The sequence below is a fragment of the Anser anser genome, assembly GCF_964211835.1.
Source record: "Anser anser genome assembly, chromosome: 3".
Lineage (NCBI taxonomy): Eukaryota > Metazoa > Chordata > Aves > Anseriformes > Anatidae > Anser > Anser anser.
The window spans coordinates 38096282-38123896 of NC_139722.1; the positions used below are offsets into that span (position 1 = coordinate 38096282).

The 27615-nt window shown below is 39.4% G+C and overlaps 1 protein-coding gene across 23 annotated transcripts in view; it reads right to left on the reverse strand.

Annotated features, from left to right (window-relative positions):
• Positions 1-2457: 2457 nt before the first annotated feature.
• SNAP91 (synaptosome associated protein 91) overlaps positions 2458-27615 on the reverse strand; it is a 73258-nt gene continuing 48100 nt past the window's right edge. For 3 of the 23 annotated variants that reach the window (XM_083828691.1, XM_083828697.1, XM_083828680.1), the window contains exons 16-30: positions 25256-25363; positions 24459-24716; positions 24185-24262; positions 24006-24077; positions 23495-23578; positions 22473-22556; positions 15638-15775; positions 14203-14352; positions 12811-12841; positions 11453-11564; positions 10494-10517; positions 8256-8339; positions 8081-8185; positions 4983-5083; positions 2458-3907 (exon numbers count right to left, since the gene is read on the reverse strand). In XM_083828691.1, the coding sequence (XP_083684817.1) occupies positions 4991-5083; positions 8081-8185; positions 8256-8339; positions 10494-10517; positions 11453-11564; positions 12811-12841; positions 14203-14352; positions 15638-15775; positions 22473-22556; positions 23495-23578; positions 24006-24077; positions 24185-24262; positions 24459-24716; positions 25256-25363 (1421 nt within the window). In that variant the 3' untranslated portion in view covers positions 2458-3907; positions 4983-4990. The remainder of the gene's footprint in view (positions 3908-4982; positions 5084-8080; positions 8186-8255; positions 8340-10493; positions 10518-11452; positions 11565-12810; positions 12842-14202; positions 14353-15637; positions 15776-22472; positions 22557-23494; positions 23579-24005; positions 24078-24184; positions 24263-24458; positions 24717-25255; positions 25364-27615) is intronic. The other 20 variants (XM_083828702.1, XM_083828700.1, XM_083828687.1 and 17 more) reach the window with 18 other exon arrangements.

Below are 27615 nucleotides of genomic sequence, written 5' to 3' on the forward strand. Positions count from 1 at the left end.
TGCTCACAGCACTAGCAATACACAACATGTAGGAAAAAGGGTTTTTCTTTTAATAAAGTTACTGATATGTTACATGTTCTGGAACAGATGGATCAGTAAATTGGTGCATCATCTTTGTTTCGCTGCCACCATTTCTATCATAGGAAGTTTCAGTTGGCTTTTCTGAGCATTAAGAGTTTGTAGATCTGCACTGCTGTTATTCTTCAGGGAAAAAAAGATCCTAACAAGTTGTCTGAACAGGCAGGTCTCATTTTAGTGTGAGGGATTGGAAAGGAGGAGCAGGAACAAATAGCCACACCAGAAAAAGAAAACAATGTCAGCTATGGATAGTGGCCATTTCATGCCCTAAATGCTGTCATTCACCAGTAATACTCTGTATTACCAAAGCAATTTGTTTTTCCTTCTGGCTACCTTTTTTATTGCTTTAGACCTTCCTGATATACCTTTTTAAGGCAAGTTGCTAACTTGCAGTTGTCTTACTAAGTTTGAGGAACAGAAGTTTAGGCGGCAGCATGATTTTGTGACCAGCCTGAAATAGGAAGGCGGTCCCCAGGATCTTATAAGACAACAATTTAGTTCTCTACTTCCAGGTTTTCATCTGTGGTCATGGTGGAACACTAGATTCATTCCAGGAGAAGTCCTCAAATCAAGTTACAGTATGCTGAAAGACACAGCTAAAAAAAATAAATCACAAATAAAGCTAATCAAAATGAATGATGTATGGGGAGACAGTGTGAGACACTACTAACCCGAAGCATTCAAAAATGAGTCAGCTCTGAGGAAATACAAAGTTTTTATGTTGTTGTTCAGACCTCTACCGTAAGCCGAGTTCATGGTTTCCAGGTATTCACCATCCCCTAAAGCACTCACGCTTAAAGAGGAGCTGCACATTTCTCTTGTGACTAGAGGTGTCAGCTTCAAAGGAAACCACCCCACAGCAAGAGCTCGGGTAAGGAACGTATCAGTTTTTTTGAAACCTGTTCTCCCCCCATGAAAAACAGAGAGGAAGGGGACGGTTGCTGCTGTCTACAGATGGGAGCCATCCTGTGCTACTCTACAGCCTGCATTGAGAAGCAGTTGGTTGCAGTAGGACACAGACACATTCATGCTTGCGTGATGCAACTCAGATGATAACAAGAACATGTTCTTATCTTCAGACCATGAGACAACCACTTCTTTTCCTGTGCAATACAGATGTTATAACTTCTTTGTGATGGGCAGAACAAGAGTCACTTTTGTCTAGCCTTATGCAACATACTGTGGAAATTTGCTGGTTTTACCTCCCACAGTGCAAAAAAGCATCTTAATCTTCCAGGTTTGCTTTCTGTTCATCCAGGCCATTACACTGAGGTTTTGCCCCGTGAAACATGCAGCTGTGTCCTACAGAAATCACTGAACTTGGTTATAGCAAGCATTTATGGGCATCAAAGTGCACACAACTAGTTTGGCATCACCTTAATTAGAACAACACACCAATGAACTGGTCTGAAGACATCTCCTTGCTGCTATGCTTGGTTATGACTGTCCATTGAAAAAGGAGTGCTTGCTTTGAGAAAGGATGCACATATGGTGGTCAGAGGTTCAGAGCTCCCTGCTTCCAGGCAACACAGAGCACATAGGAAGGATGAGCAAAGAAAACCAACTGGCCAGAGCCTGAGAGCACTGTTAGCCTTCCTGGAAGTGCATTTACAGAGCTTGTTCAGGTCTTAGTGCTCAAATACCAAGAAAACACAAGGATTTGCAGAGCCTTACAGGCTCATAATCCAGAACAGTCTGAATCTACCAGGTATGTTCATCAAAACAACTTTTCAGTAGCCAAATTTGATAGATTCATAATACCAATGTTAGCAGCAAATAAGAGGGGAAAAAAAAAAAAGGAACCAAAAAACCCCCTTAAGCAATGGCACTCCCTTACTGGTTATGCAACTTGGAAATTTCTTTGAAACCCAGTTCAAAATTCAGACCTTACCAGAGATGATCAAGTTGTTTCAGTATTTTGTTCTTTATAAATTGCTTTAAAGCAGCCTTCAGTACTGCTTCATCATTTCATCTTGGTACTAAAGCAGAAAGTCACTTGTTAGGTGAATAGCATCAGAAAGGCATTAATGTAGCTAAATTGTATGAAACATTTTCTCCTCCTTTCATCCTGCTGTAAGATGTACCTTAGCACAAGCAATTCCTGTGCCATCGCAGCTGTGCTAGCTCTCAATAAGCTGTGTAATGATACCTCATGGGAAAGGAATCAGGACCAGTATTATAAGCTCTCACAGCCGCAACTATTCCACTAATATTCTAGTTTAAGGAGATGAACATCTAATGAAACCTTCCTAGGTGTTACAGATCAAACTAGAAAATTCACCTCTCCCTCTCACAAGGACCTTCTCGATACACTTTTTCCCCCTCAAAGTATATTATCATGATCAACATCTGAATAATCAGGAAAACGGCAACAAGAAATTTACTTTGATCAAGGTGTTTATTGCATCTCAGAGGGCACACATGCACTGGGGTTTTCTTTTTTTTTTCTTTTTCCTTTTTCTTTTTTTTTTTATTTTTTTTTTAAACTGAAATACAAAGAAAGAAGAGCCATTTTGAAATTAGCTTTTTATAGAACTTTCCCATTACGGTGTATGTTATCCCCACAGTAAATTCAGATACAACCACTTTTAATGGTACCATACATTGATTAAATAGTTAATTTGAAAGATTTCAGGTGAAGATCTTTCCAACCCAGTATGCTTTTACAGAGAACTGCCAAGCCACTTGTAACACTGATCAACAGTGACCTCATTTAAGAGTCAAGATCTTAAGCCAAGCCATCAGCAGAAACAGTATGAGAACAAATAAAAATTAAAGAAACACATTATGTACAGTAAAGGGCATGGATCTCTGGATCAGAATTAAATCTAATCACCAATAGTACAAAAGCTACTCACAGCGCAATTGGGGAAATGGAGAAAACACTAGCCTATGGCATACACAGGTAAGCACTAAATTAAGAGATGTACATAAGAACTAAACAGAGGTGAGTAACATCAATTGCAATGTTTTGACTACAGATATACCAAAGAGTGCTCTCAGATTCGAAATCCCTTAATGCCAGCACAACTATGGCTGCTTTTTTTTCAACTACGTTGAGAGAAGCTGACCCTTTACTTATTTTCAGTGCATTTTGCAAGAACTGATAGATAAATATGCCAATTTAAAACGCAAAAACTTAAATAATTAAAATATATTTTAAAACCAAAATGGCAATAAATATGATATTTCATTCAGATATGATTTTTCATTCTTGGAAAATCATTGAAAAAGTATTTGTTATGGAAGTTTACCATTATATTACTTTAAATTATCTTAACATATACAGTGTCACAAAAATAAAACATTTTTTCACGACAATTGAGATTCCTGTGACTGGAAAAAAAATGTATTCCACACAATTTCATAAGTGTTTTCCTTACGATCTGGTATTATCACACTATATTTTGTAACAGATAAAGGAGAAATTGAATCTTAGGGAAATTTTAGGTGTCCTCAAAAAGTTATATACATTGAAACCTTCAAAAAACACAGACATCGCTCCAAATGGCTCACCAAACAACAGCTGCATAATCTGCCCCTGTGGGATAGGTTCAGAAAAGCACTAGAAGGCATCAGAAACATACATCCATTGTTTAAATTGTAAAACACAAATAACCCAAGTACACAAATTTAGAGAGAGTAGGGATAACAGCTAAGGTAGTACACATTCCTAATGTTTACTTTCACAGCTGTGCTACACGTTTCAGGAGTAAGAGAAAGTCTGAGTAAGCGCTGGGTTTGGTACTGGTGGCTCACTTCGAAACTCTGAGCATCGATTTGCAGACTCCAAACTCACATTTTTGTCATCCAGTCAGAAAAACTGCAGCTGTGAAAACAAAGAGTGTTAGATGAAAACTGAAATAACGAATCTAATAAAGCATGCTCTAGAAAAATTAAGGGGAAAGCACCAGATATACTCTTCACTGCACCTCAAAGATGTTACCAGCTTTCAGTAAAGCAGTTGTCATCCCATAGACCTTTATGAGTCAGTCTACTATAATTCAAGCTGAAAGCAGTGAATCCCAGCAATAAAAACACATCTCCACTCCTGAAAGTCTCCACAAAGCCCCAGGTACACCTTCAATGCTGGGATTTGGTGACGGGGACAAAGTGGAACCAGGTAGTACTTGCTAAGATTAGCATGATCCCATCCGCTGCTGCTAATTCAAGCACAGAAAAAGCCTAGAACAAGCCTTAAAATTAAGTTATGGGTAGAAAGAAAAGGGACTTATAAAGAAGGCCTCAAAGATATGTAATTATTGTCTTCTCCTCACCTGGCAAATTATTCTAGGCTTACTTATAAAATGCTTACCTTACTTCAGCCAATTGAAAAATAAAATGCCGAAGTGTTCAATCCAATCTGATGTTTCTTTCTAGCCCTATTTTTTCGTCTTTTGATCTCTCCACACCTGTGATACAAAATTTGTTTCCACACACGCGAGACCTGATATGAGATCTACCACAATTTACCAAGAGCTCTCAGAAATGATCTACAGCTCCTTGTAACAACATGGAACAAGCCTCCTTGGCATGGTTTTGCCCCCACTACTTGTACGCTATTATGATTCTATTTGTTTCAATATTAGTTTCATGAAAAAAGCAAACCCTTGGATTGAGCGGAAACAGGGCAAAATGGAAATCATAGATTAAAGATAACTTTCCTGGCCAGCTACTTTCAGAAAAGGAAAAAAAAAAAAAAGTAGTCAGAAGTCAATATTTCAGGCTAAAATTAAAAGTGCAGATAGAATTCAGTTTTCTGCTTAAGCCACCACACTACCAGTGCATGTTCCTACACATCTCTGAAGTTACAATTCTATCAACCACGTTTGATCTACCAGACTAATCAACATCTGTGTGCCAGATACGTACTGCAGCGTAACATGCAGGCAGTCACAGAATACCTTATCGTTTACAAGAAATCCTTGATGTTAAGATCCGCTAATGGGTCCTTTGTTGGAGGTTTCTTGGGACTCTGAGTAGCAGGAGTTGGGCTTGGAGAAAGCTAACAGATGCCAGACAGGAAGGCAGAAAAAAACAAAGCAGACAAGGATACACAATCATTAGGTAAGTATAGCTGGGTCTCACACAAGCACACTGCAAGCATATGAAGCTCTACGTTATGGCTAAATTCAGCATGTTGCCATTTTTCTCAAGCATTGTTTAATCTCTGTCCTTACTACAGGGCTAACAATGCTTGGCTGATGTAATGCACAAGGCCAAAGACATTGCATACACTAGTTAGCACAGCTGTAAATCACTCTCAGCCTGTAAGAAAGAATGCCGTTAGGATTATAAACCCAGACAGAAGTTAAGCAATTGTTAGATATTAAACACCAAGGTACAGAATAAGCTGAGTGTGTGCTGCAGAGTACATATGAAAACCTCAGCAACTGACATTTAAATACAACTTGTTCTATGAGGAAAAGCTCAAAGAGTGCTACACATGTGACTATATGTCTACTTGATTCCTCCTTTTGTGGTCATAAAATCAGTTATTCCATAGAAAGTATCCATTTATCATGTTCCATGCAATCCTTTTTTACTAGTGAGCCAAGTAGTTCTCCCATCCTGACTTTACTCTCCACCACTGCCACCCTACCCAGGACACTAGGCACCTTGATTACCACCCTACTCCGAGAAAAATTTATGTCTTCCATAATATTATTCTTGATATCTATGTGAACAGACAGTTTAAGGCGTCAGGAAAAGACCAAGTACATGAAATGCAGAGCTTCAATACCTACAACTTCTCACTTAGAACAGTTTCAAGTTCTTCCCATTTCTACAAAGAAAACCCAGAGATACTTAAACAGGAATGTGGTTCCTTACTTAAGGAGTGTAGTTTGCTACAGGATGATTGTTTGACTTAATGTTTGGAAAAAAAAAAAAAAAAAAGGAAGGTTGCGTGGTTTTAAGTGTTAAAAATTGTATTTTAGAGCCACAGCATGAACTTCCACCTCCTACTTTATTTCAAAGATAAGATGGACTTCTGACTTGCCCAGAAGCAAAATACTGCAAATAATTTGTTCCCTGCCTCCCCTCTGGAAAGGGCCTTTCCTTTTCAGAGTTACGACAAACTAAACTCTACTTTGGAGAAATAGCCTGGAACAGCTACCATGGCTTATGTTGTGTCACCTACTGGCCATCCATCAGCTAAAAGCTTTGCGTCAGAGTGGATACAGAGTGCTGCACTTCCAATCTCATTAGCTTCCAGTTAGAGGGAATCCTTGGTTCAACGGAATGGATGTCATGTCTCCATTCACTCAACCTACTCAACCTACTTCATCATTAATTACTCCATTAATTTTTTGTTATATTAAAGAAGGACCCCGGCAGCTGATAAGTCTGTGTTTCCTTGTTACTGGCCTATTGCATTTTGATAAGGGTGATCACACAGTTACTACAATCTGCTCTTAAAGATTACCATAAGTTACTTTTTTTTTTTTTTTTTTTTTTTTTTAAGATTCATTTTTAAGCCTGCTAAGATTGTACTCTTTGGTGGCAGTATGGTAGATAGGCAGCTGCACGACGTGGAACAGGCTGCAGGACAGATGGTTTTCTAAGTGACAAATGTAATGTGAGAGTACTACAGCAGTTCTCTACCGTGTGTTGGGAGCTAGAGACCACTCTGCAGTCATTCACTATTTTTTACCTCCTTATTAATAATCATCTTCTCGGATTATGTTGTTCTGCTTTAAAGTATCAGTACATACAAACCTGCAGGATAATATCCCAAGGTAACTTCTACATATATTGATCAAGCATAAAACAGGATAGGTGACAGAAAAAGAGGCAGTGGGAACAATCTGAAACACAGGAGGTTACTCCTGAGCATGAGGAAGCACTTCTTTACTGTGCAGGTGATGGAGTACTGGCACAGATTGACCAGAGAGCTTGTGGAGTCTCTGTCCTTAGACATATTCAAAAGTGGTCTACACAAGGTCCTGAGAAGCCTGCTTGAGCAAGAAGACTTCCAGAGGTTTTCTTCAAGCTTCAGCTATTCTGTGATTCATGTAGAATTGCTGCTAAGCAAAGACCTTCTCATTAAATGAATAAGGAACTCCCTGCACACAACAAATACCAGAGAATTCTTATGCACAGAAATTTATGCTAAAGATTCTCCATCTGTTAAACAATTTAGAGACCCAACACATAGTTTAATTACTATGCTAGTTCTCTAAGAACAGGTTTGCTTTGGTTGTATGTGTCCAAATTTATGTCCCCTGTAGATCTAAATATATGATAGTCACTGTGTTGGACTAGGTAAATATACTTTAAGTACATGAAAAATGAAGCATTGCCATGTACCTCTCACTTAAAAAACAAAAAACAGAGTAACTGAAGTTTAAGACCTTTAATTCACATTCTTCCACATTAGTCTACGTTAGAGGAAAAATTCTACTCTACATTATTTAAATTTGCACACTGCAGTGAAAAACTTGCTCTGAACTCTCCAGTTTTATGTACACTATGGTAATTCATATTCGAATGCAGTCATTTCGCAGTGAAATAAACCCAGCACGCTACTAGCCTAAAGCAGTTCAACTTGCATTTACTAAGAAACAGCTGTCAAAGAACTTGAGACCTAAGCTTGTTCATAAGCAGCTCAGTTTTCTGTAGAATCTTCTTGGTGGGCTCAGAGGGAAGATAGAGCACAACTCCAGTAAATGTTGCCAAACTCTGAACAGAATAAAGTTGTCAAACAGCTCCACTTTCATGTTTACTCAGTCCCACCTCCCACCCCCCCAAAACACATCTTGGATGTAGTTAGATGCAGAAGACTTTCTGAACCTGTTCCATTGGTCTCATAAAAGGCAATTGAACAAAAGAAAAGAAAAATCAAGGTGGTTCATGTGATCAATTGCAAGTCAGGCAGCTGACACCACAAGAAATCTCATTTACAAACCTACAGCTAGAATTTGAACTGAGATAATATATACGCAACTCCCTTCTAGCGATATGGATAACAGTTAAACATTCATCTAACGATAACACTCACCTGTACACCAGGGCCAGTGGCAGCTCCAAACGGTGGCCTCATCATAGGCTGCCCATACATAACTGGCTGCTGGGGCATCATGGGTACGCCTGCTCCTGCTGGGGGCTGTAAATTAAAGCACTGTGAGTACGTTTCTGGATAAAGAAGGGAGAGCCACGTAATGAAAGAGACTCACCATCCCAAATGCTGCTCCTGGCTGTGCGACAGGTGGAGCACCTCCTGTGGGAGGAACACCACTTGCTGGAGGCACGGCTCCTGTCTGAAAAAAAAAAAAGGCTTTAAAAAAAAAAGAAGGCAAGAATGTCTGTAACACCAAATATCTCGATACTGCATGGAATCTCAAGCATTCTCTGAGTTGTTTGAGAAACTTGGACTGTTATGTAGTATTCAATACCTAACCTCAAAACCATGACGCTTCTGAAGAATGAAAGAATTGAGTTAGTCCTTACACTGATGTTCAGCTTTCTTCGTCATAAGAAAGCCAATGTGACAGTCTCAATTCTCTTCATGAATGGAGTTCATTTTCTGAATACAACTCAGAATAGACCCAAGAAAATTCATACTTTTCTCCTTCTTCTACACAAGGTAAAAAGCATACCGATTTTGTAATTGATAGCCAACACAGCATTGCACTTGCTATAGCAGTGGTTTTAATGTAACCTTAAGTTAGCAACGCCTAGCTTAAGCAGAGTGTAAAGTTAAAGGAAGTAACTGCTATAGTTATTAGTTTCCAGTAAAAAAGAATAGTATTTTTATGCAGTGAGATTAATTTAGTTAAAAACTAAGTTCACACACTTAAACCAGAATCACAACTGTTACAAACTTTCCAAAGGGAAGTTGAACTTGTTATGCAATGGATTTTCAAATAAAACATAAGCGCAGAAAAGCAGTGTTTTACTAGGATTCAGGAAGAGAGAAATGTTAGTTTAGTAGTGGACATACGGCACAATTAAAACAATACCTTTGTACTTGGCCACCTCAGTTATCTAGCAGAACCTATACATCATCCCTTTTGGTTCCCTTGCCTGTAATTTCCCATGCACAGTCTCCCTATGGCCTGGAAAGCAGGCAAGTCTCTCCTTTTCGCAGAAGTATATTCAATACAAACAGTGCTTAAACTCTTGATAAGAACTTTAAAGAGAGGCAGGAAACATTCAAAGAAGGGATTTAAAGATGGTGGTAGGATTTTTAGGAACCTCATTACTGCTACCATGCGGCCTAAGTAAGTATAGTGGCACAATTTCCCAAGCTATTACAGAAGTCGTAAGGCCATGCCTGAGCCTCTAAATCCTGAATGCCTACCTTGAGTCAGTTATGTCCCACCATGCTTGCAGAACTGTCAGCATGCTTACAGTTGACAGCAGAGAAACATCTCTGGATATATGCAAGAATTACTCACTACAGAGTCCACTTCTATAAAAACTGCATTTAGTGCCCTTCCCTGATCCTTGCTTCAAGACTAAAATATACCAGTTTCTTAGGAAACATTAGGCTAGTCAGGATAACCCATTCCAGATTTATTGAACAATAGTAATTGGCAAGAAAGTGTTGAGTGCTTATGAACCTCTTTTTCCAGTCTGAATGTTTTACTGGGAGCACTTCAATTATTGCACTACCAGTTCAGCTGTCCTCGAGCTAAGAACAAGATCTGGACACTTGGATGTGGAAAGCAAGGAATAGAAAGACATGGGCTAATGACATCAGGTGAGCACCCTAAAGCTATCTGAGTGTAGCCAAAGAACCACATCTTAGTTCAGAATTCAGTCCATCACATGCCAAGACACAAACTGAACCTGCTTTTGCATCAAAGTGCTCAGGTCACGCAAGGGAATGGGCTTTTGTGAAATTCTGCTGATTTTAATCCAGAAGCTGAGAGGTCATAAGGAAGGGAAGAAGTGATCAAAATTTAAGTGTCTCAAATTCAATGTTCAACTATGATGTGAAGGAATGCTTCATTTTGGTCTCAGTATTTACTTTTTCCTGTGGTCCTGGTTTTCAAAAACACTTATGTGCACAGAGGTAGAAGAAATGCATGTAGCACACAAATTTCACAAACTACTATCAAAACCAGCTTTCCAGAAAGGATAGTTACCTATCAGATGGTAAAACTACTACCAGATCAGGATATTACAGGAGTTAGAAAATTCAGATAGTACAAGTCACCAGATTGTTCACATCCAAGTATAGCACAGATAGTTTGAAGCCATTGTTTTTGAGATTACAGCGCAAGCACCCACTACTACCATTCATTGCCTGAGGACTGTCTGCTGGATGGACAATCCAAAAAGGGCCATGTTAGGTAGCTTCTAGGTAGTTTTAAGCCAGCTGTAATAACTGCAGTGCTGGTGAGCTGCTGTTAGTATCTTCATGTTTAGCAAGTATAAAAAGCGATCAAAAAAAATTTTTCACTTACACTGTACAGTATTGTCCAGCCTCTCTATTAAGAAAAAAAGTTAGCATTACAACTAATACATTAAATGAAGTATCAACCTCAGGGAATTCTTGCACCTTCCATTAGGTTAAGGAACAAGCTGGAACATGCTTAGAGTTGCATTAACCTTTGAATGTGTCAGCAGGAACTGAGCCGGTCATGCTCGCCCCGACGGTCCTCTCCTTTCACCTCCACCCCACTTTTTTCCAACAGAGGCTGTTTTATGCCCTGTGCAGCTTTGATGAGGTATGACCTTTCTTCAGATTAGCCCTGTAGATCACTCATGATAAGTTGTTCTTGAGCCAAGTTTAGATTCTAAGCTCAATTCAATCCCTTTCCTCCGAAGTTAGTGTCATCTGGTATATTTTACAGGGGAATCTTAACCTTTTGAAAAGACTGCTTTCACTGGACTAAAGAAGCTACACCCTTCTACTACTCTAACAAAAATCATCTGATTAGTCTGAATACCATGTTGTCTTTTGATCTACTTCATTCAGGAAAGCTTGAATCATGAACAAGCTTGAGAAAAAAAATCTTTCCTTCCAGTACTTCAGCTTTGGATAAATATCATTGTGCCTTGGACAATCTACCTGGACCTGGTGCTGGTCAAGACCTATAGGGGTAACCACACACTGTTCTTAGAAATGTCCAGACTTTAAGAGTATATGTAAAGTCTTTCGTTTTTCCTTTTTTTGTTTGTTTGTTCGTTTTGTTTTGTTTTGTTTTTGGAAGACACAAAAAAAAGCAGTCTTCATTTACAGCCAGTTATCACTGGGTTCAAGTCAATCTGGCCTTAAAAATGTGACTTGAAACAATCATATCATTTATAATGAAGCAAACTCTTTAGCTGAAACAAACAGGAGTAGTGTCTACACGCACATTTGCATAGTCTTAAAATAGTGAGGTTTCATACTGGTGGTATTGATGGATGAAGCACCTACCAATGGACCACTTGGGACGCCACCAGTTGACCATGTTGCAGGTGCTACCTTTGGTTGCCAGTTGGCTCCTCCTGTTAGCTTTTTCTCTCCAGCATTCCACTGAAGATCTCCCCTAGTAGAGAGGGAGAGAGACAGAGCTATTCTTTGCATACCCTCGCAGTGAAAATGAATATCAATTGCAGTGTACATTAACTTTAAGCCTGCAGCTACATTAGTTTATGGTATATGCAGTTTAAGTTATTAACAGAAAGATACACTTTTAGTACGCAGTTTCAAGGATTGTTAGTGGTAGACACCACTACACTCTACACTGAAGTCAGTTACATGGTTATGGCCTTTGTGGTGAGAATTAAAGAGTTGTTTTACTTAGTATTGATTGAATGTAACATATTATTGCATATACCCTTGTAGGAAGTAGGAAGAGGGACTGCTACTGCCTATTCTACTGGGGCCAGGCAGTAGAGCTGCCTGATAGAAGTCTTTGAAAGGTCATTTCATTGCTGGAAATCTTGCTCAGACAGAAGAAGGAAGAAAGCATTCAGTTCTGAAAAAAGTTGATAGATACAAGAAAAACAAATCATTAACAGAATAAAAGGGCTGTTTCAAAACTGGGTTTTGCTAGAGACTGCTTTATCTGGAATAAGCTACACCCTTTGAATGAAGTAGACTGAGGGAAGCTAAGTATGGGGAATAAACTTTATGATGTGTTTACTTATTTTCCTCCTATCATTTCTGCAGAGGTACAAGACGTCTTGAAGTACACACATCATAAAATAGTCTTGGATACAGAGGAAGACTCAGCACAGAAGTAAGCAATTGGTTAGCTTAAGACAATCAAAAATAAGTGTAATGATTTCAATATTTCTTCTTGCAAAAAAGAAGCTTTTCACTGCATGGAATCAACTTCTTTTCTATTTTACAAATATTCCAATGCCTACACGATAAGCACATCCAGCGTCTGTAAAAAGATAACAAAACTATTACATATTAGCCTATATAATGAGGAGAGCTATTCAATTTATTATCTGGACAATTCATTTGGAAATCAGCTACCCAATATGAAGACAGTGATTTATATATACATATATATTTTTAGAAACTCAGATTAAAGCCAGTAAGTTTAAAAGCTATATCAGGAACAATTAACATTAATTATTCATTGAATCTGTATAGAACAGAATACACTTCCCAGAATTTTTATGAAGTGCTCATTTTTGGTTAAGGGGGCTGGGAGGGGGGTACTGGCATGTGACCAATTCATTGATCCTAATAAACATGGAAATCAATGTAAGACTATAAAACAGACGAACATTTTTTTTTAAAATATATATATAAATTTAATTAAATGTTGAACTTACTTTTTTGAAGTGGTACCAGAAATTCCAAGATCTGAAAGGTGTAAGAAAAAAAGAAAAAAGGAAAGTCACATGTCTAATAAATTAAAGTGCATTAAAGTAATAGCTCACATTTCATTGTACATGGGCTTGTAGAGAATAATGGCGTTCTGTCTGTCTCCATTTAGATAGCACTAGAATAGCATAAGACACACCTACAGGACAAACTTATGAGGAACCCTATGGGTGTCTTACACTTGAAGAAGCCATTTTTGCTTTATAATCAAACCAAAGTGACAATATATTTAGGTCTACAAAATGTTATTTAAGAGCACCAAAACTATTTACCGCGAATGACAGCATTAGTTTCTGTTCTTCATTTTATATGCTGAAATATTAAGTTATTTTACTCATACAGATAAAACTCAATGTTATTTGGAAGCTCTGCAGTTTTTTCTGTTCTATCATGCACACGCACTCCAAGTAGTTTCCTTAATTATTCTCTGAAAGAAGTTTTAGGCTAAGTTTTAAAAAAATTCTCTTCTCACATGATCAGTATGAGTCCTGCAAATCAAATTGCTAAGTGCAATTATTTACTCCCCCAAACCTGGATATACCAAGTGATGTGCAGAAGAGGTCTCAAGTGATTAAAACTCCTGCTGACTTCTAAACACGGTTGTTTCTCTCCACACCAAAAAGAATAGTATGCATCTTTAGATCAGTTATATCTTTGTTGTGTTTACATATAGGAACAGCATATTCTATTTTATGCAGTACTGCTAGTACAACTTCAGTACTATTATACCTTAGCCTAGGTGGGTCTATGTTAGGTTTGTACAGGCGCTGGTGCTACTGATCTTTAGTTATAAAGGCTATCTCTATTATAGGAAAGAACCTGTTGTTGTTGTTGTTTAGCATTTCAAGAACATTTTTTTGGGGAAGTTCACTATCTGAGAGAACATCTGTTCTTGGCTATTGTTCTCACTTCACCCCACTGCTACTCCTGTTCTTACTAAGCAACAAGTCAGCTATTGTCTTCATTAACTTTTCTGGCTAAATTCCATAGTGCTACCAGATTCTTTGGACAGTTTTCACCATTCCAGCTGTTATTACTCAGGGCCCACCCATCAAGAGTCTGACGTGCCCCTCAGTGTCCCAGGATGCTCACGTGTTACCAATCACACTTAGTAAATAGATCCTACTATTTGGCTAAGATCCTGGACACAATGAGGAACAAGCTACGACCCTAAAATACCAGCTACCCAAATCAGGCCCTACTTCTGCCTATAGCTGCCCTGATCTCCCTAGAGAAATAAGAGGGCCTTGAAAAAAGAAAGCTAAAATGTACAGCTGTTTGGTTCTACAAACAAATATCATTGTATGCCACACCACTTACATCAGAAATTTGTCACTTACTGCCTACTAAGTTTGCAAGAGATGAATCAAGATCACTTCCGAGGCCTTTGCTTGCTGCTGAAGGAGTGACTGTTGCAGTGGCTGCCGGTGCTATAGACTGACCAGAAGGAACCATAGTTGGCATAAGGAGATCACCTAAACCATCAAACACTGGAAGGGAAAGGAAAATCCTTTAAGAATAACAGCTGTGGTAAGAAAAACACTACCAGCCACTTTGATGTTGGTCCAACAAATATAGTACAGACAACAATGTCACAAGTCTTACTAAAACATAGTTTGACATTAAAAGTAATGCCAACAAGGGCATGCATGTCATTTTACTACACGCTGAATGTACAGTAACCCTGAAAGAGCTATACCAATGAAAACTAATATGACAGGACATGCCTGAAAGCACTTTAATTGGAGAGCTGAATCTACACAGATACAGCACTACTTCCACATAACACTATTTTTCTTACAGCCATCCTTAGAGAGATGTCAGATGCACACACATTTGTCAGGAGATATTCATTTAAAGGCTTTTAAAATGAACATCTTGCCACAAACACCAGTCAGATTTATGGTAAAGGCAGTCTTATACCTTGACATTTTACGGCAACAGGATTGAAACAGTCTCAGGATATTACTATTCACTTGCAAGCAGCAGGGAGTTAGGAAAACCTACTAACACCTCATAAGATCAGAAGGAATGAGAACCATCCACACTGACAGAGCTAGTCTCCTTAGTCCATCCATCTACCTCAGAAACTCATCTTTTAGATCCCTTGAAGTCAAACAGCCTGGTACATCTCATGCCAGCATTATCTTCTGATCTGTATTTGAGGTACATGCTAATGTTAAGTCAACAGAAAGGGGTAGCATGTGCACTGGCAAGCAACCAAATAACCAACCACGCAGCAGTACTACTTTGACCTTTTTCTTGTAAAGTTGCAGAACTCACCAATTTTAAGTTTGTAGCAAGGACCCAGCATGGAAAGTACAGAATGGAAGAGATACAAACAAAATGATAGCAGTGATGAAAGTTTAAGCTTATAGTCAGGCAAAGAACATGACCTTGGTCTCTCAGTTTTGTGTTACTTCAGGTGCCATGCAAGCTTAAGAACAGTTTCGGCAGCAACAGCAAGATGACTTCGCTATATAATTGATTTACAGAAGAATATTGTCCTTGAGTAATTCCTGATTCGTGCCATTAAGCGCATGCAAGGATGATGCTCACACTAGTTTGGTTTCTACTTTCACGGTAGAATAAAAGATGGGTACAGAGAGCTCTTGGGCACACACTTGCCTAAACACAACCTTGAGTTCTTCCAGCGGAGAAGGAAGAGGGAAATTGCTTTTATTGTTTGTATTCAGAACCTAAATATGGTGTCTTTAATTCATCTGACACACAAAACACGTTAGGAAATTAATAGGAAGAAAACCTTCAGCTCACCTGATGCATCAAATGAACTGCCAGTCGTTGGAGCTGTTGTTCCAAAAGCTGCATCAAAGTTAGGCTGTAGTAAGCTTGTTTGAGCTGGAGTAACCGGGGATGGTGATGGAGAAGGAGCAATAAAAGACCCTCCAAAGCCTTGAAAAAGTTACATAACAGAGGTGTGGACATTAGAATCAGTCTTGATGGGCTGTGTTTAACAAAAGCTCAATCTATAGAAGACAGAATTATAAAAACAGTGCTTACTAGACCATTGCGAACAGCTCACTACTACACAAGCATCCTTTGTATGCCAGATATGATCCAAGAAATTTATGCTTTTTTCAAGAGTCACCAGTAAAAACTTTAATGTCCATTATTTAGATATCTGCAGAGGCAGACAGAGTACACAGTTCTTCTAGTACTATACACTACAGTTTTAGTTAAGTAAACTCTCAGGTAGAAAGCAACAAAAAAAGAATTAGTTCAGAAAGGGAAGGGAAACAGAGGAGTAGCTTGAGAAGAAAATACGATCACAGTTTAATGGACCAAACTACTTTGGAATCTCAGTTCAGAAGGCAGTGTTTTACTCATCCAATTTAGCCTCTCACTATCTTAAAACATACTGGTCTGCCTGGTCAAGATGTCTTCAAGCTGCCATCCACCATCCCCTCCTCATTCCAAAGCAGGAGCAACAGTATCCACAAAATAAATAAATCCCAATCATGCAGATTCTCCAGCCTTTAGCAATTTATTCCCATGCTTTACTTTCTTAAATTCCCTCCCTTGTTGACTATAAAATTTGATCTCTCTTGCAATTTAAGCTTATTTGTATTATCTACAGACTCTGGAAACTGTTTAAATATGCAAAGACTCTGACAAAAAAAAAAGAGACCAGACATACGACACCTCCTCAATTCTCTTTAGTCTACCAGCCAGTCCTCTTATTCAATCTTTTCTTGACTGTGACGCCTGAGACCTCCATACTCCTTCAGTCTCTGAGCCTTGCTTTTTCCCAGCTGCCCCGCTGCCCTCGCAATAGTTGTATCAGTTCTGAGCTCACCACTCCAACTGAAACTATGCAAGTACACCAGGAAGACCAGTGCACATTCTGCAGGCTGTAATTTCGCCCCCTATATCAGAGGAGGAAGCATATTATTTTCCCATGGCTGAACATAAGATGGTGACGTGCCAGTGCTCTACCACTGCCTTTAGCTTCTTTTCAGGGACTTTCCTGCCTTTGCAGTCTACTGTCATTTCCTCAGTTAATCATCACCGCCCAAAACCAGAAGTTTGCGTTTACCCATTTGAAAATCCTTCTTCAGACCATTATCTCTAATATACAGGGACCATTTAAGTTCTCATCTGACAAATACAGCTTTTTTCATGTGTGTGGAATCTCAAAAATTAAGGAAGTTATTCCAACAGTCCCGTTGTTGAAATTAAATACCATAAAGATATCCGTTTAGAAGAGATTATCTAATTACATTTATCTTCCAATGCTGCTTTGACTTTTTACTTAAATAGTTAGTACCACTCACTTAAACAGTCAGCTAATTCCTTTCTTCCTCATCTTTCTTCAACTTATATTTAGTGGTAACCAAACACCAGTTCAGTGGGGAAGAAAGCACTGAAGACTTTCTAACCCCTTGTTAGTTTTTATCCAAAACCTCTTTCCATGGTCACAGGGTCTATTAACTACAGCATTATGCAGACATCTCACAAGCTGTGACAATAGCACATTTCCCATCTATGAAACCAAGTCCCTGACAGACCTTTAGCTACAAGACAGATTAGCACTCAATGTAGAGGATTTATGCTCAAATTGTTAATATCAATTATATCAAATGTCACTGTGATACCTTAAATCATCTCCCCCAAAACTGTGGTTTCTCAGAGAATAAAAACTAAACACCAAACATTTAACAGATGTGGAAAGGATAGGAAAAAAAGTTTATATATGCACCTGATGAACCAGACCTACTTACAGGCAGATTTATATTTTAGAAGAGAAAGGAATTAACAGTAGCTAATCCTGTTCAAACCAAAATCCTCAGTAGGGAAACACGAGTGCTGTGCCATCACTTGGTTCTGGCCATATTCCAGCAGCTTGTTGTACCATCAGAAGACAGGCTTTAAATGTAGAGCTATGCTAACAACTACACTGGCCCCAGACACACCTGGAAAAGTTCAGCAAACCCAGCTGTGCACTGCTGGCCCACGAGAACACAACCTGATTAGAGAGACCTTAAAGAACATCATCCTTCGGCTAAAGTTTGCCAGATTGCAGGCAATGACACTTTGATCATAACTTAAACTAGTTCCTTTAGATGACTCTGATCTATTGCACTGGATGGAGACAGGGAAGCAAGAGCAGGACACAGAGCAGCCTGTTTTCTGCATCCTGAGGTAAAGAGCATTTCACATGCCTCTATGAGCTTCCCTGGGCTTATTAGGTCCACTTCAGGGCTCTGGCACCAAGAAAACCTTATTGTCCAAATCCCACTCTGTGGCAAGCCACATGTTCACAGCTGCTAAATCAGAATCTGGACAAACGTACTGGATCAGAGAACTACCCTCAGCTCAGCTCTCCAGGGTCTGTGCAGGAAGCAGATTTGTCACTGGGTAATTTAGGTTGGAAGGGATATCTGGACCACCCAGTCCCAGTCCCTGCTAAAAGCAGGTCTCATCAAATCAGGTGGCTCAGAGAGTTTTTCTGAGCACTTTCACGAGGAGAGATTCCACCACCTCTGTGGGCAGCCTGTTCTAATATCTGACCATCCTGGTGGTAATAAATACACACATCTTTCCAACACTTAACTGGAATTTCCCACATCGTCCTTTTTTCTGTTGCTGTGCACCTCCAAGAGGAACGTGGCTAGTCTTCTCTGTATCCTCCAAGGAGGTAGTCTTAGACAGCTATAAGGCCTAGCTTTTGTCTTCTCTTCTTAAGGGTGAATGGATCTTAAAGCTGAATGGACCATTTCTTAGCCTCTCCTGGTATGTCATGTGCACGAATCACCATCTTGGCAGCCTTTCATCAACTCACACTGGTATGTCTTGATCATCTACTTCAAGAGATTCTCTTTAATACATTCCAGAAGTCCCCTGGTTTACTCATGCCCAGCCATGTTGCCCTTCCAGCACGTATTATGCTGACTTAAGCTGCTCATGAGTGCCGAAGCCTGCAATAGCAAAGCTTTCTACAGCTGCCTAAAGGCTGCCTGAGGCTTTTTCTACCGCTTCTTCTTGATCAGATGATCAGTAGCAGACACCTCCTATAACATCACCAACGCTGGCCTATCCTCTGATCCTTACCTACAAGCTCTTCCTGGTTCATCACCTGTCTCAAGGCCAAGCTTTATGTGCTCAACTATCTGCAAAAAATGTACTTAGCACTGAAGAATCAGACCAGAAGCAGGGTGACAAGGTATGTGGCTGACTAAGACATCTGACTCCAGCAATCTCTACAGCACCAGAACCCCCTAAAGATCTTGTGTTCGGTTAGACCCCTTCCGCCTCCACAAGGAGCTTGGCAGAAGTGTAATGACATCATACACAACTTTCTAAGCAGAATTTTATAAATGACTAAGCTTTTGCAAAGCCCTGCAAAGTGCCTGTTTCTCCAGCTACAGAACTGAGTCCTCCCCAGCTTCAGGTGAAATTTGCATGACAATTGGTCTGAGTTCCATAGCTTTTAGCCACTTGTACAATCTAACAGCAATTTTGGGCACAGAAGACATAGATATGCTTTAACAGATTAAAATCCTGGTCATCTAGTGCTTGCACAAGACCCAGAGTGAGTCTGCAGAAACAGCAGCAGCTGTTGCTGAGCTGTACTGAGATGCATTGTCTGGACGTCCCCAGCTGTCTGATTTTGAAGTTGTTTTTAATTACACGGTCATGTAAAATTTCTTATAAGAACATGCCTTTAGACTACACACTGGGATGCATATGCATGCATCTTAATTGGATAGAAAGATCTAGAAGGGAAAAAGGCTAGACTATTGCATTTATTGGCACAGTTCTATTTTTGTTTGCTGAGAAACTTACAGTATGAAAAAAAAATCTATCACCTTTTCTAAGTAAGCCAAGCATCTAGGCACTTACCTGACAGCAGAACAATTAAGACAATGATGCATGGTAAGTATACTTGTAATACCATGCATATAAACACTTAGTACAACTAAACATTCATAAACCATGAAGGACAAACCTTCTGACACCACATGAAATCTACACAATCTTAAATATAAAACTGGATTGCACTGCAGGCTATGCATCTGCCATTATCTAGGGTGAACAAATGCTTAGCAATATGCTGTGATGTTTACATACCCTCTGTATCTGCCAAACAGAGATTCACATCTAACTTGGAGTATTTTAAATATATGTAAACAACAACAAAAAATCTATGCACCCAAACAGCTTCAGGTCTGCTTGAGCATTCAGGTTTATGACATCCATTTTATAATTTAGGTTTTGATTTAATGTGACTCAGATTCAGAGAGCACATTGATGAAGCTTAAACCATCTGGAGCATAGTCCTTACTATAATTTAAGCTTAGTTATAGATAAGGACAGAAAATATTTTCTGTCCTGGTTCCAGTTAGGACAGAGTTAATTTTCCTCCTAGTAGCTGGTAGGGTGCTATGTTTTGGATTAGGATGAGAAGAGCGCTGATAACATGCTGATGTTTTAATTGTTGCAGAGCAGTGCTTACACCAAGCCAAGGACTTTTCGGCTTCTTGCTCTGTCCTGCCAGCGAGCAGGCTGGGGGTGCAGCAGGAGCTGGGAGGGGACAGACCCAGGACAGCTGACCCAAACTGGCCAAAGGGGTATTCCATACCATCTGACGTCATGCTAAACAATATATAGGGGTGGCTGGCCGGGGTGGGGGGCCGGCTGCTCGGGGATAGGCTGGGCATCGGTCAGCGGGTGGTGAGCAATTGCATTGTGCATCACTTGTTTCATACACATTATTAATACTATTATCATTGTTATTATTATTATTGTTATTATTATATTCCTGTCTTAATAAACTGTCTTTATCTCAACTCACCAGCTTCACTTTCCCGTTTCTCTCCCCCATCCCAGAGAGGGAGGGGGGAGGGTGAGCGAACGGCTGTGTGGTGTTTAGCTGCCAGCCGGGTTAAACCACAACATTTTCTGACGTTTGCATAAGCAGGATTAGCTTCTTCCTGACAACATCTTTGCACCCAAATCACAGATAATGCACACAGCTAAGGGCAGCAGCTCTTCTTTTTGTAATCTTTTTTCCTTGTAAAATTACCAGTATGTTTCAGGACCTAGTGGGTAAAGCATAATCTCCATCTTAAAGCTATCCATAGGCTGTTTAACCAATACAGAGAATAATGGAACCAGTATTAAAACCAAAGGAAGTCTTCTAACTTAAAATCCTGTAACTGCTGGTACTAAGATGTAACATGAATTTACACACTGTGTAAGCCACCAAGTAGCCAGCTTGCCATCACTGGAACAGATTCAGAACACACACTTACATTATTCTCTAGAACAGTTCCACTTTCTTGAAGCCTAGCTAGGAGATGCCTACACATACAGCAGGTACTAGCAGTTTGTCACCGTCTGAGGTGGCTTCAGAATGTAAGCACCCATTTATAAGGACTCCGAGAACTTACAGCAGATCACATGCTGAGATATCCCACTTGTGTTACATGTTTCTCACACAGTGGGGGATCACTCATGAGCATGCAAACACAAAAATGTACACTATATCAGAAGTCAAGCCCCTTATAAATTGACATGGGAAACCTTCAGACAGCAAATGACAACAGCCCACCATGCCTAGAATGGTTAGCTGTTGCATAAAGGGCAAACTTCCATTCTGTCTCAGAAATGAAAACAGAGAAGTACAACATGAAGCTAACAATCATCTACATTTGCTAAGGATAACTTCCTGACAAATTCACCTTTCAGAAACATGAGGAAAAATGACTCAAGACCTCCTTCAAAACAGACGTTTTCTTTAATCCCAAGAAAAAACATTCTGGGATCTTGCTTTCTGTAAACTTCAAACTGAGATGGGGAAGAGTCATGACTGTTTAGCACAATTACTATATCCGCTAAAATACATGGTGTAGCAAGAATTTTGGAGAATGGTAGAAACAATTCAGCTGAAGTGGCTTAAGCTGTAGGATGCAGACTAGAATTTCACAGTTATTCGATCTCCTAAACAGGCATGACATTCTGATGCCACATTCAGCACTAGCAGGAGCCTTATTCTACCCACTATAAGGAGAGGGTCTCCAACATTTTCATGCTCTTGCACTGAAAAAGGCTGTCTCCCATCACCCCACTCTCCTTGGCTAAATCCATGACTGTTGCTAAAAATTCATTCATTCAATTTTCTAACCTTTATGTCAGTAAACTGCCTGAATTACACCAACCAAGAAATAAAGATGGATTAGAAGTGATGGGTGAAGAGCATAGCCTCCAATACTGTTTAATTCAAGTACTGCTACAGTCAGCCAATGAAACATTATGGAAACACTACTATTCAGTAAACGTTAAAGGAGAATAAAGCTTGTGTAGGTAGCAGAAAATGAAGAGTAGGGAAAGAAGGTAATCAAGGAAGGTAATCTGTACTTTGGTATAATGCCTTTGATTTGCCATTGCAAATCTAAGTAATTTTAATTTAAGAAATCTAAAGTATTAAGAAATCTTATGAAAAACTATTTTATTTGAGTGTGAAAGCCCATTTACACCCAATGAACATAAAAGAATTCACAAAGACGGTTTCTTAGATTTTGCATGACGATAAAGTGTTTTGTTTTGTTTTGTTTTTAATTTAAAAAAAAAAAAAGTTCTTTATTACCAGCCAGTAGGTCTGCAGAAGCTGAGGAACTAGAAGTGGCCTGGGCTGCAGGCTGGGGTTCAGAAGTGCTACTTCCAAAAGCATCTAAAGAAAATTCCAGAAGGCAAAGAGTTTAATATTAACTGCATAAATTCATCACTTATTTTAAACAAGAGATGACATAGGACAACCATTTCATTCATCAGAAGAAGAAAATGAAAGTGCTTGACCATCTTTATTGCAGAGTAGTACCATGGATGCAAAGCTCAGGTGGAAAAAAGGAGATGCAACAAACCAGTGCTTCAAAGACAGCTGTTTTTTCTATAGGGAAGAATAGCACTAAAGAGGATGAGATATTAGGTCAGAGAAGCTTGCAAGTCCTTTTATTTGGGCCTCTTCTCAGAAAACCCATAAAAACAACAGCATTCTAGGCTAGAAGGTTAAGCTCTTTTATCTGATGCATTCACCTCCAGAGTTTGGAGTAATTCCTGGCAGAATTTACTGACTAACAATAAGTCTTTTCAGATGGATATTTCACTAATGTTTGGAAATTCAACACTTGTAAGTAACATTCCTTTTTCTACAACACTTCTAAAGCTGATTGTGCTCATCCTAATTTCCACCTTGTCAAATCTAACAAAGATCCTGTAATTCAGCTCTCTGGGTTGAGACAAGTCACCCTCAAAACTTCAGCTGCTTTGAGAAACGGAACTGACAGAAAACAACGTGAAAGTGGAGAGCTACAAAGAACAAGGAAAAAAAAAAACAACCACATAACATACTTCCACCAGACCTCTGAGGAAAAGTGTCATACATGCATTGACTGCAGATAGAATGGAAAATGTAAGGACAAGAAAATGGCAACAATGACAGCTCATTTGCAGTTCATTATTTTGCAATATGAAGAACTGGACATGTTTTTCTTAGCTGTAATGCCACACAGAAAAGCTGTAAGAAGGGAAAACTGCAGCTTTAGAAAAGCGCAAAGGTAATTGAGATGAAGTGATTCAACTCTGAAGTGGTGAGGAAAGAAAAATACCCACCACCAAATAGGTCAATCACACCTGAAGAATCCACCTTTGCTGGAGAGGCAGTGGGTAGAGGAGAGGGGGCTGCAAATGCATCCACTGCAGTAAGCACAGGATAAATAATATTTAGTATCAGCAAGGCAACAATGATAGCTAAATATTTCAAACCCACATGGGCTTCATCAGAGAGAATTATGGGATACATAAATTCAGGTAACAGTCTGCAGAACTGCAAAGTTTCTCACACAGCAACTGAACACTAGAGTACTTTTTAGAGTTGTTTATTAATAACTTTCTTATTCTTATAGGAGGATATACTCTCTCAACAGCCACATCACTTACTTGACATCAATGTCAGCCACTTCATGATCCACATCTTTAACAAGTGCTAATCTTGTGACCAAAGTGTCAACAAACCCACAACTTAGTTTTTCAGCTTAAAGATGTAAACTGACAATAAGTCTTATTTTTCACTCTCGAGGGGAAAAAAAATCAAAACCATAAGCCTGTGAAAACAAGCACTCACCAGATAAGAGATCAGCAGTGAGAGAACTCTCAGGCACAGGAGAAGCTCCATGTGGTGGAGATGAAAAAGCATCTTCCAGAAATGAAAGAAAAAACAAGGAGAAGTTAAGTATCATTCAATCAGTTTATACTATTACAAGGCATCAAAGCAGCAGAGTATTTGAAGATTTCTCTCTTTACCTGTACCAAAGAGATCTATGCTAGGAGTAGCATCTGGTTTAGGTGCTGCGGGTACATCAGGGACAGACTCAAATAAATCTAAGACCAAGAACATAACACGTCTTTAACTCATTTTTGAAAGGCAGGACTGAAAGTGAACTTTCAAATTTTGCACAGCATCTTTGGAGTTAATAGGCTTTCTGGTTTGAAAACCTAGCACATGCATGCACGCAACAATTTGTTAGTTCAATACTCCTGACAGATTAATCCACCAAAGAGTTAAAAACAATATTACCACCAAAGATATCTAGAGCAGGAGGAGCGGAGGTGGTGGCGGTAGCAGAGGTGGTGGCAGTAGTGGTAGTGGCAGTAGCTGTAGTAGCAGTAGCGGCAGCAGCAACAGCAGCAGCTGGAGAAGGAGTTGTTGCAGGAGCTGGAGTGGCTGCACTAGTTGTAGGGGTAACTACAGGAACAGCAGTCTCTGTTGGCTTCATAGCAAAGAGGTCCAGCTCGGGAGCAGCCTCTGCACTACCTTCGGATGGGGCAAAGGGGTCTTGTAAAAAGGAGAGGGGAAATATATGTGTATGCATACTTAGGATTAGTGAGGGAGGAAGTCAAAATCAAAGCAACTACCAGCTATGCACACACTGCAAATACACTCACGCACACGCAGATGAGGTTGCTCTAACATCTAGCCTACTTATCCAAACATGTTACTTATGTTTTTCCAAAATAAAGACCATCTGAAAGGCTGAGCAGTCTAGTTACTAAAGGGCAGAACTTTCAAAGGCTGTTTGACAAGGCCAAAACAGAAAAATGATGAAAGTATATCTAGTTTAACAGGTTACTGCTCACAAAAGTCAGCACTGCCAGAATCATTTATTAGCACTACTGAACAAGCACAAAGGTATTGAAACTCAGAAACAGGCCATTTTGTTAAGCATGCTCTTCAGTCTAAGGTTTTTTTTTTTTTTTGACCAATTACAAGCACTAAAAAATCAGAAAAACACACTGCCATGTAGTTTAAGGAAAACAAAACAAAACAAAACAAAAACAGCAAAGCAAGAGACCATCTAATGACATAAAACCCACCATTTCCTGAACATGCATCAAGAGCTGCTGCTACAGGGGTTGGGGTAGCTGGTGCTGCTGCCCCTTCTGTTGCTGCAGGGGCTTCCCCAGGAGAAGCTGCAAAGGCATCTTGGGTGCAGTTTTAGAACAGAAATTAAAAGGAAAAAGGATAAAGAGAAGAAAAATATAGTAAAAGAACCAAGTTAAATTGCACAGGTAGATCCCCTTATACAACATGAATGTTGTTACTCTGACAGCAAGACAAGTCATGCAGCGCATATGTTTTGTCTCCCCCAACCCCACACAAGCAGGTTCTAGACAGGGTTTGAAGAAGGAACTTCTCTGTTGCCTGAAGTACAGCACGTGTAAAAGGCATTATTCTCATTGTATAAGGGTTCAGAGCATCATGGTCATGGACTACACAAAATTAACTAATGAAGAAAGAGCAGAGGTATGGCAGTAAGTTAGTGTTAATAATGACGCTGAAATTTCATGCTCAAAGCCCACAGTATGTGTGGTTAATCTGTACCTGAATTTACTTGCATAGTACTCTGCACACTTCAGCACTGTTACGAATAACAATCCAATTATATTGGAAGAGATCTGTGGCTAACATTTCTGGCTTCTAAGTCAAGTCAGTCATGCAACATCTGAAATATTGAACTTACTTTTTCTTAACAGTATTCCAATAGGATCTTTCTGAAGCCAGAAAGACTGATTCATACGTTATATTTACTCAGCTTGCTTCTGACGGACCCAGAATTTCATCTTTACTACTGGCTAGCCATACTTAGTCTCTCCTTCTTTGAGGATCTAAGGCCAACCAGCCCAGTCAAGTCAGGGAAAACAACTACTTTGGGGTTTTGGAATGACTTGCTCAAGTTTTATTTGACTTACTTTTTTGTATGCCACTTGGTAATTGGAATGCCTAAACTTCCAGCTCTGAACTTTTACAGCATTATTCCTAGGCTTAAACCACCATCTGTAGCTCTTAATTCCATGGAGTAGTCCTAATGGGCACTTCCATTTGGACTATCCTCATAAGCAAGTATTTTCTTCACAAACAAGATGGTACAATTAAGATTAAATGGTTTAAGATGCTCATAAAGGCCGTTTTTCTACTGCTACAAAGTTAGCAAGTTAAAAAAATCTGTTGGGAAATACTGCAATTGCAGTATCAAACTAGCATAGGAAAAAGCTTAACATGCTTTAACTGGAGTATCAATTTTAAAATGAAAACAAACATTTTAAAAACTAGTTTGTGCCAGTTAATCTAAAAAGCTCAAAAGAACATGCACTGAAACTTCAGCAGAAGAGATGGAAGCCAACTACTCTTGTACAATAGAATTGAAATGAGTTAGTAGCAAAAAAAAAAAAGAGGCCTGCTAATAAGCCATTTCAAATACAATTCTATTTTTCATGTATCAGGGTTCAATAACAAAACTGGATGGCAGTTGTCCAAGTAAAAATAACAATTAGCCAAAAGTCACCTTATTGTATGCATACCAGGCACTAGCATATACCCCTTAGAAGAAATTCAACACAGAATTGGACTGAAGAGTTTTGAATTGTACAACTTCAGAATATAATAGTAGTCGTGTGTGTTGCTGTTTGCTCTACTCTGCTAGCTTTCACATGGAACATCACCCTGGGTTCTTTCAAAAGAACATATTTGTAGCCACACATGCCTGTAGACCAACAACACAGAAGTCAGTAGACACTATTTAATTATTTTCCAGCATGAGGGGACAGACTCAGTGTTTCCTTTGAAGAGGGATTTCGGAATGCACAAAGGTAGTCACAACTTCGATGGTAGGACCACTTCAGCCTCAGAACAACACCTGTTCCTGGCACAATGTAGACTAAAGTTCCATGTGCAACAGCCATAGAAATTCAGGTATGCACAAATTCCTTCCAGCTCACAGACAGAAGGGAACAGCAAACCTGATACAGGCTTTACTATTTATTGCTATTTCTTAATAGGGTTGCAGTATTATTTTATTTATCATTGCACTGGGGTTAAATGGTAGGTGGCGAAAACACCAGAAGCTCATAATGGAATTTAAAGGAATAACTGCATATTAGGAACTTCAAATATTAGTTACACTGAGAAGTTCAAGGGACAGATCATAGAATGACACAACCACAGAATGGCTGAGGTGGGAAGGGACCTCTGAAGATCATCTACTCCAACCCCCCTGCCGAGCAGGATCACCTTGAGTGCATTGCGCAGGATGGCATCCAGGTGGGGTTTGGGTATCTCCAGAGAAGGAGACTCCACAACCTCTCTGGGCAACCTGTCCCAGTGCCCTGTCACCCTCACAGCAAAGAAGTGCCTTCACATATTCAGATGGAACCTCCTGTGCTTCAGTTTGTGCCCG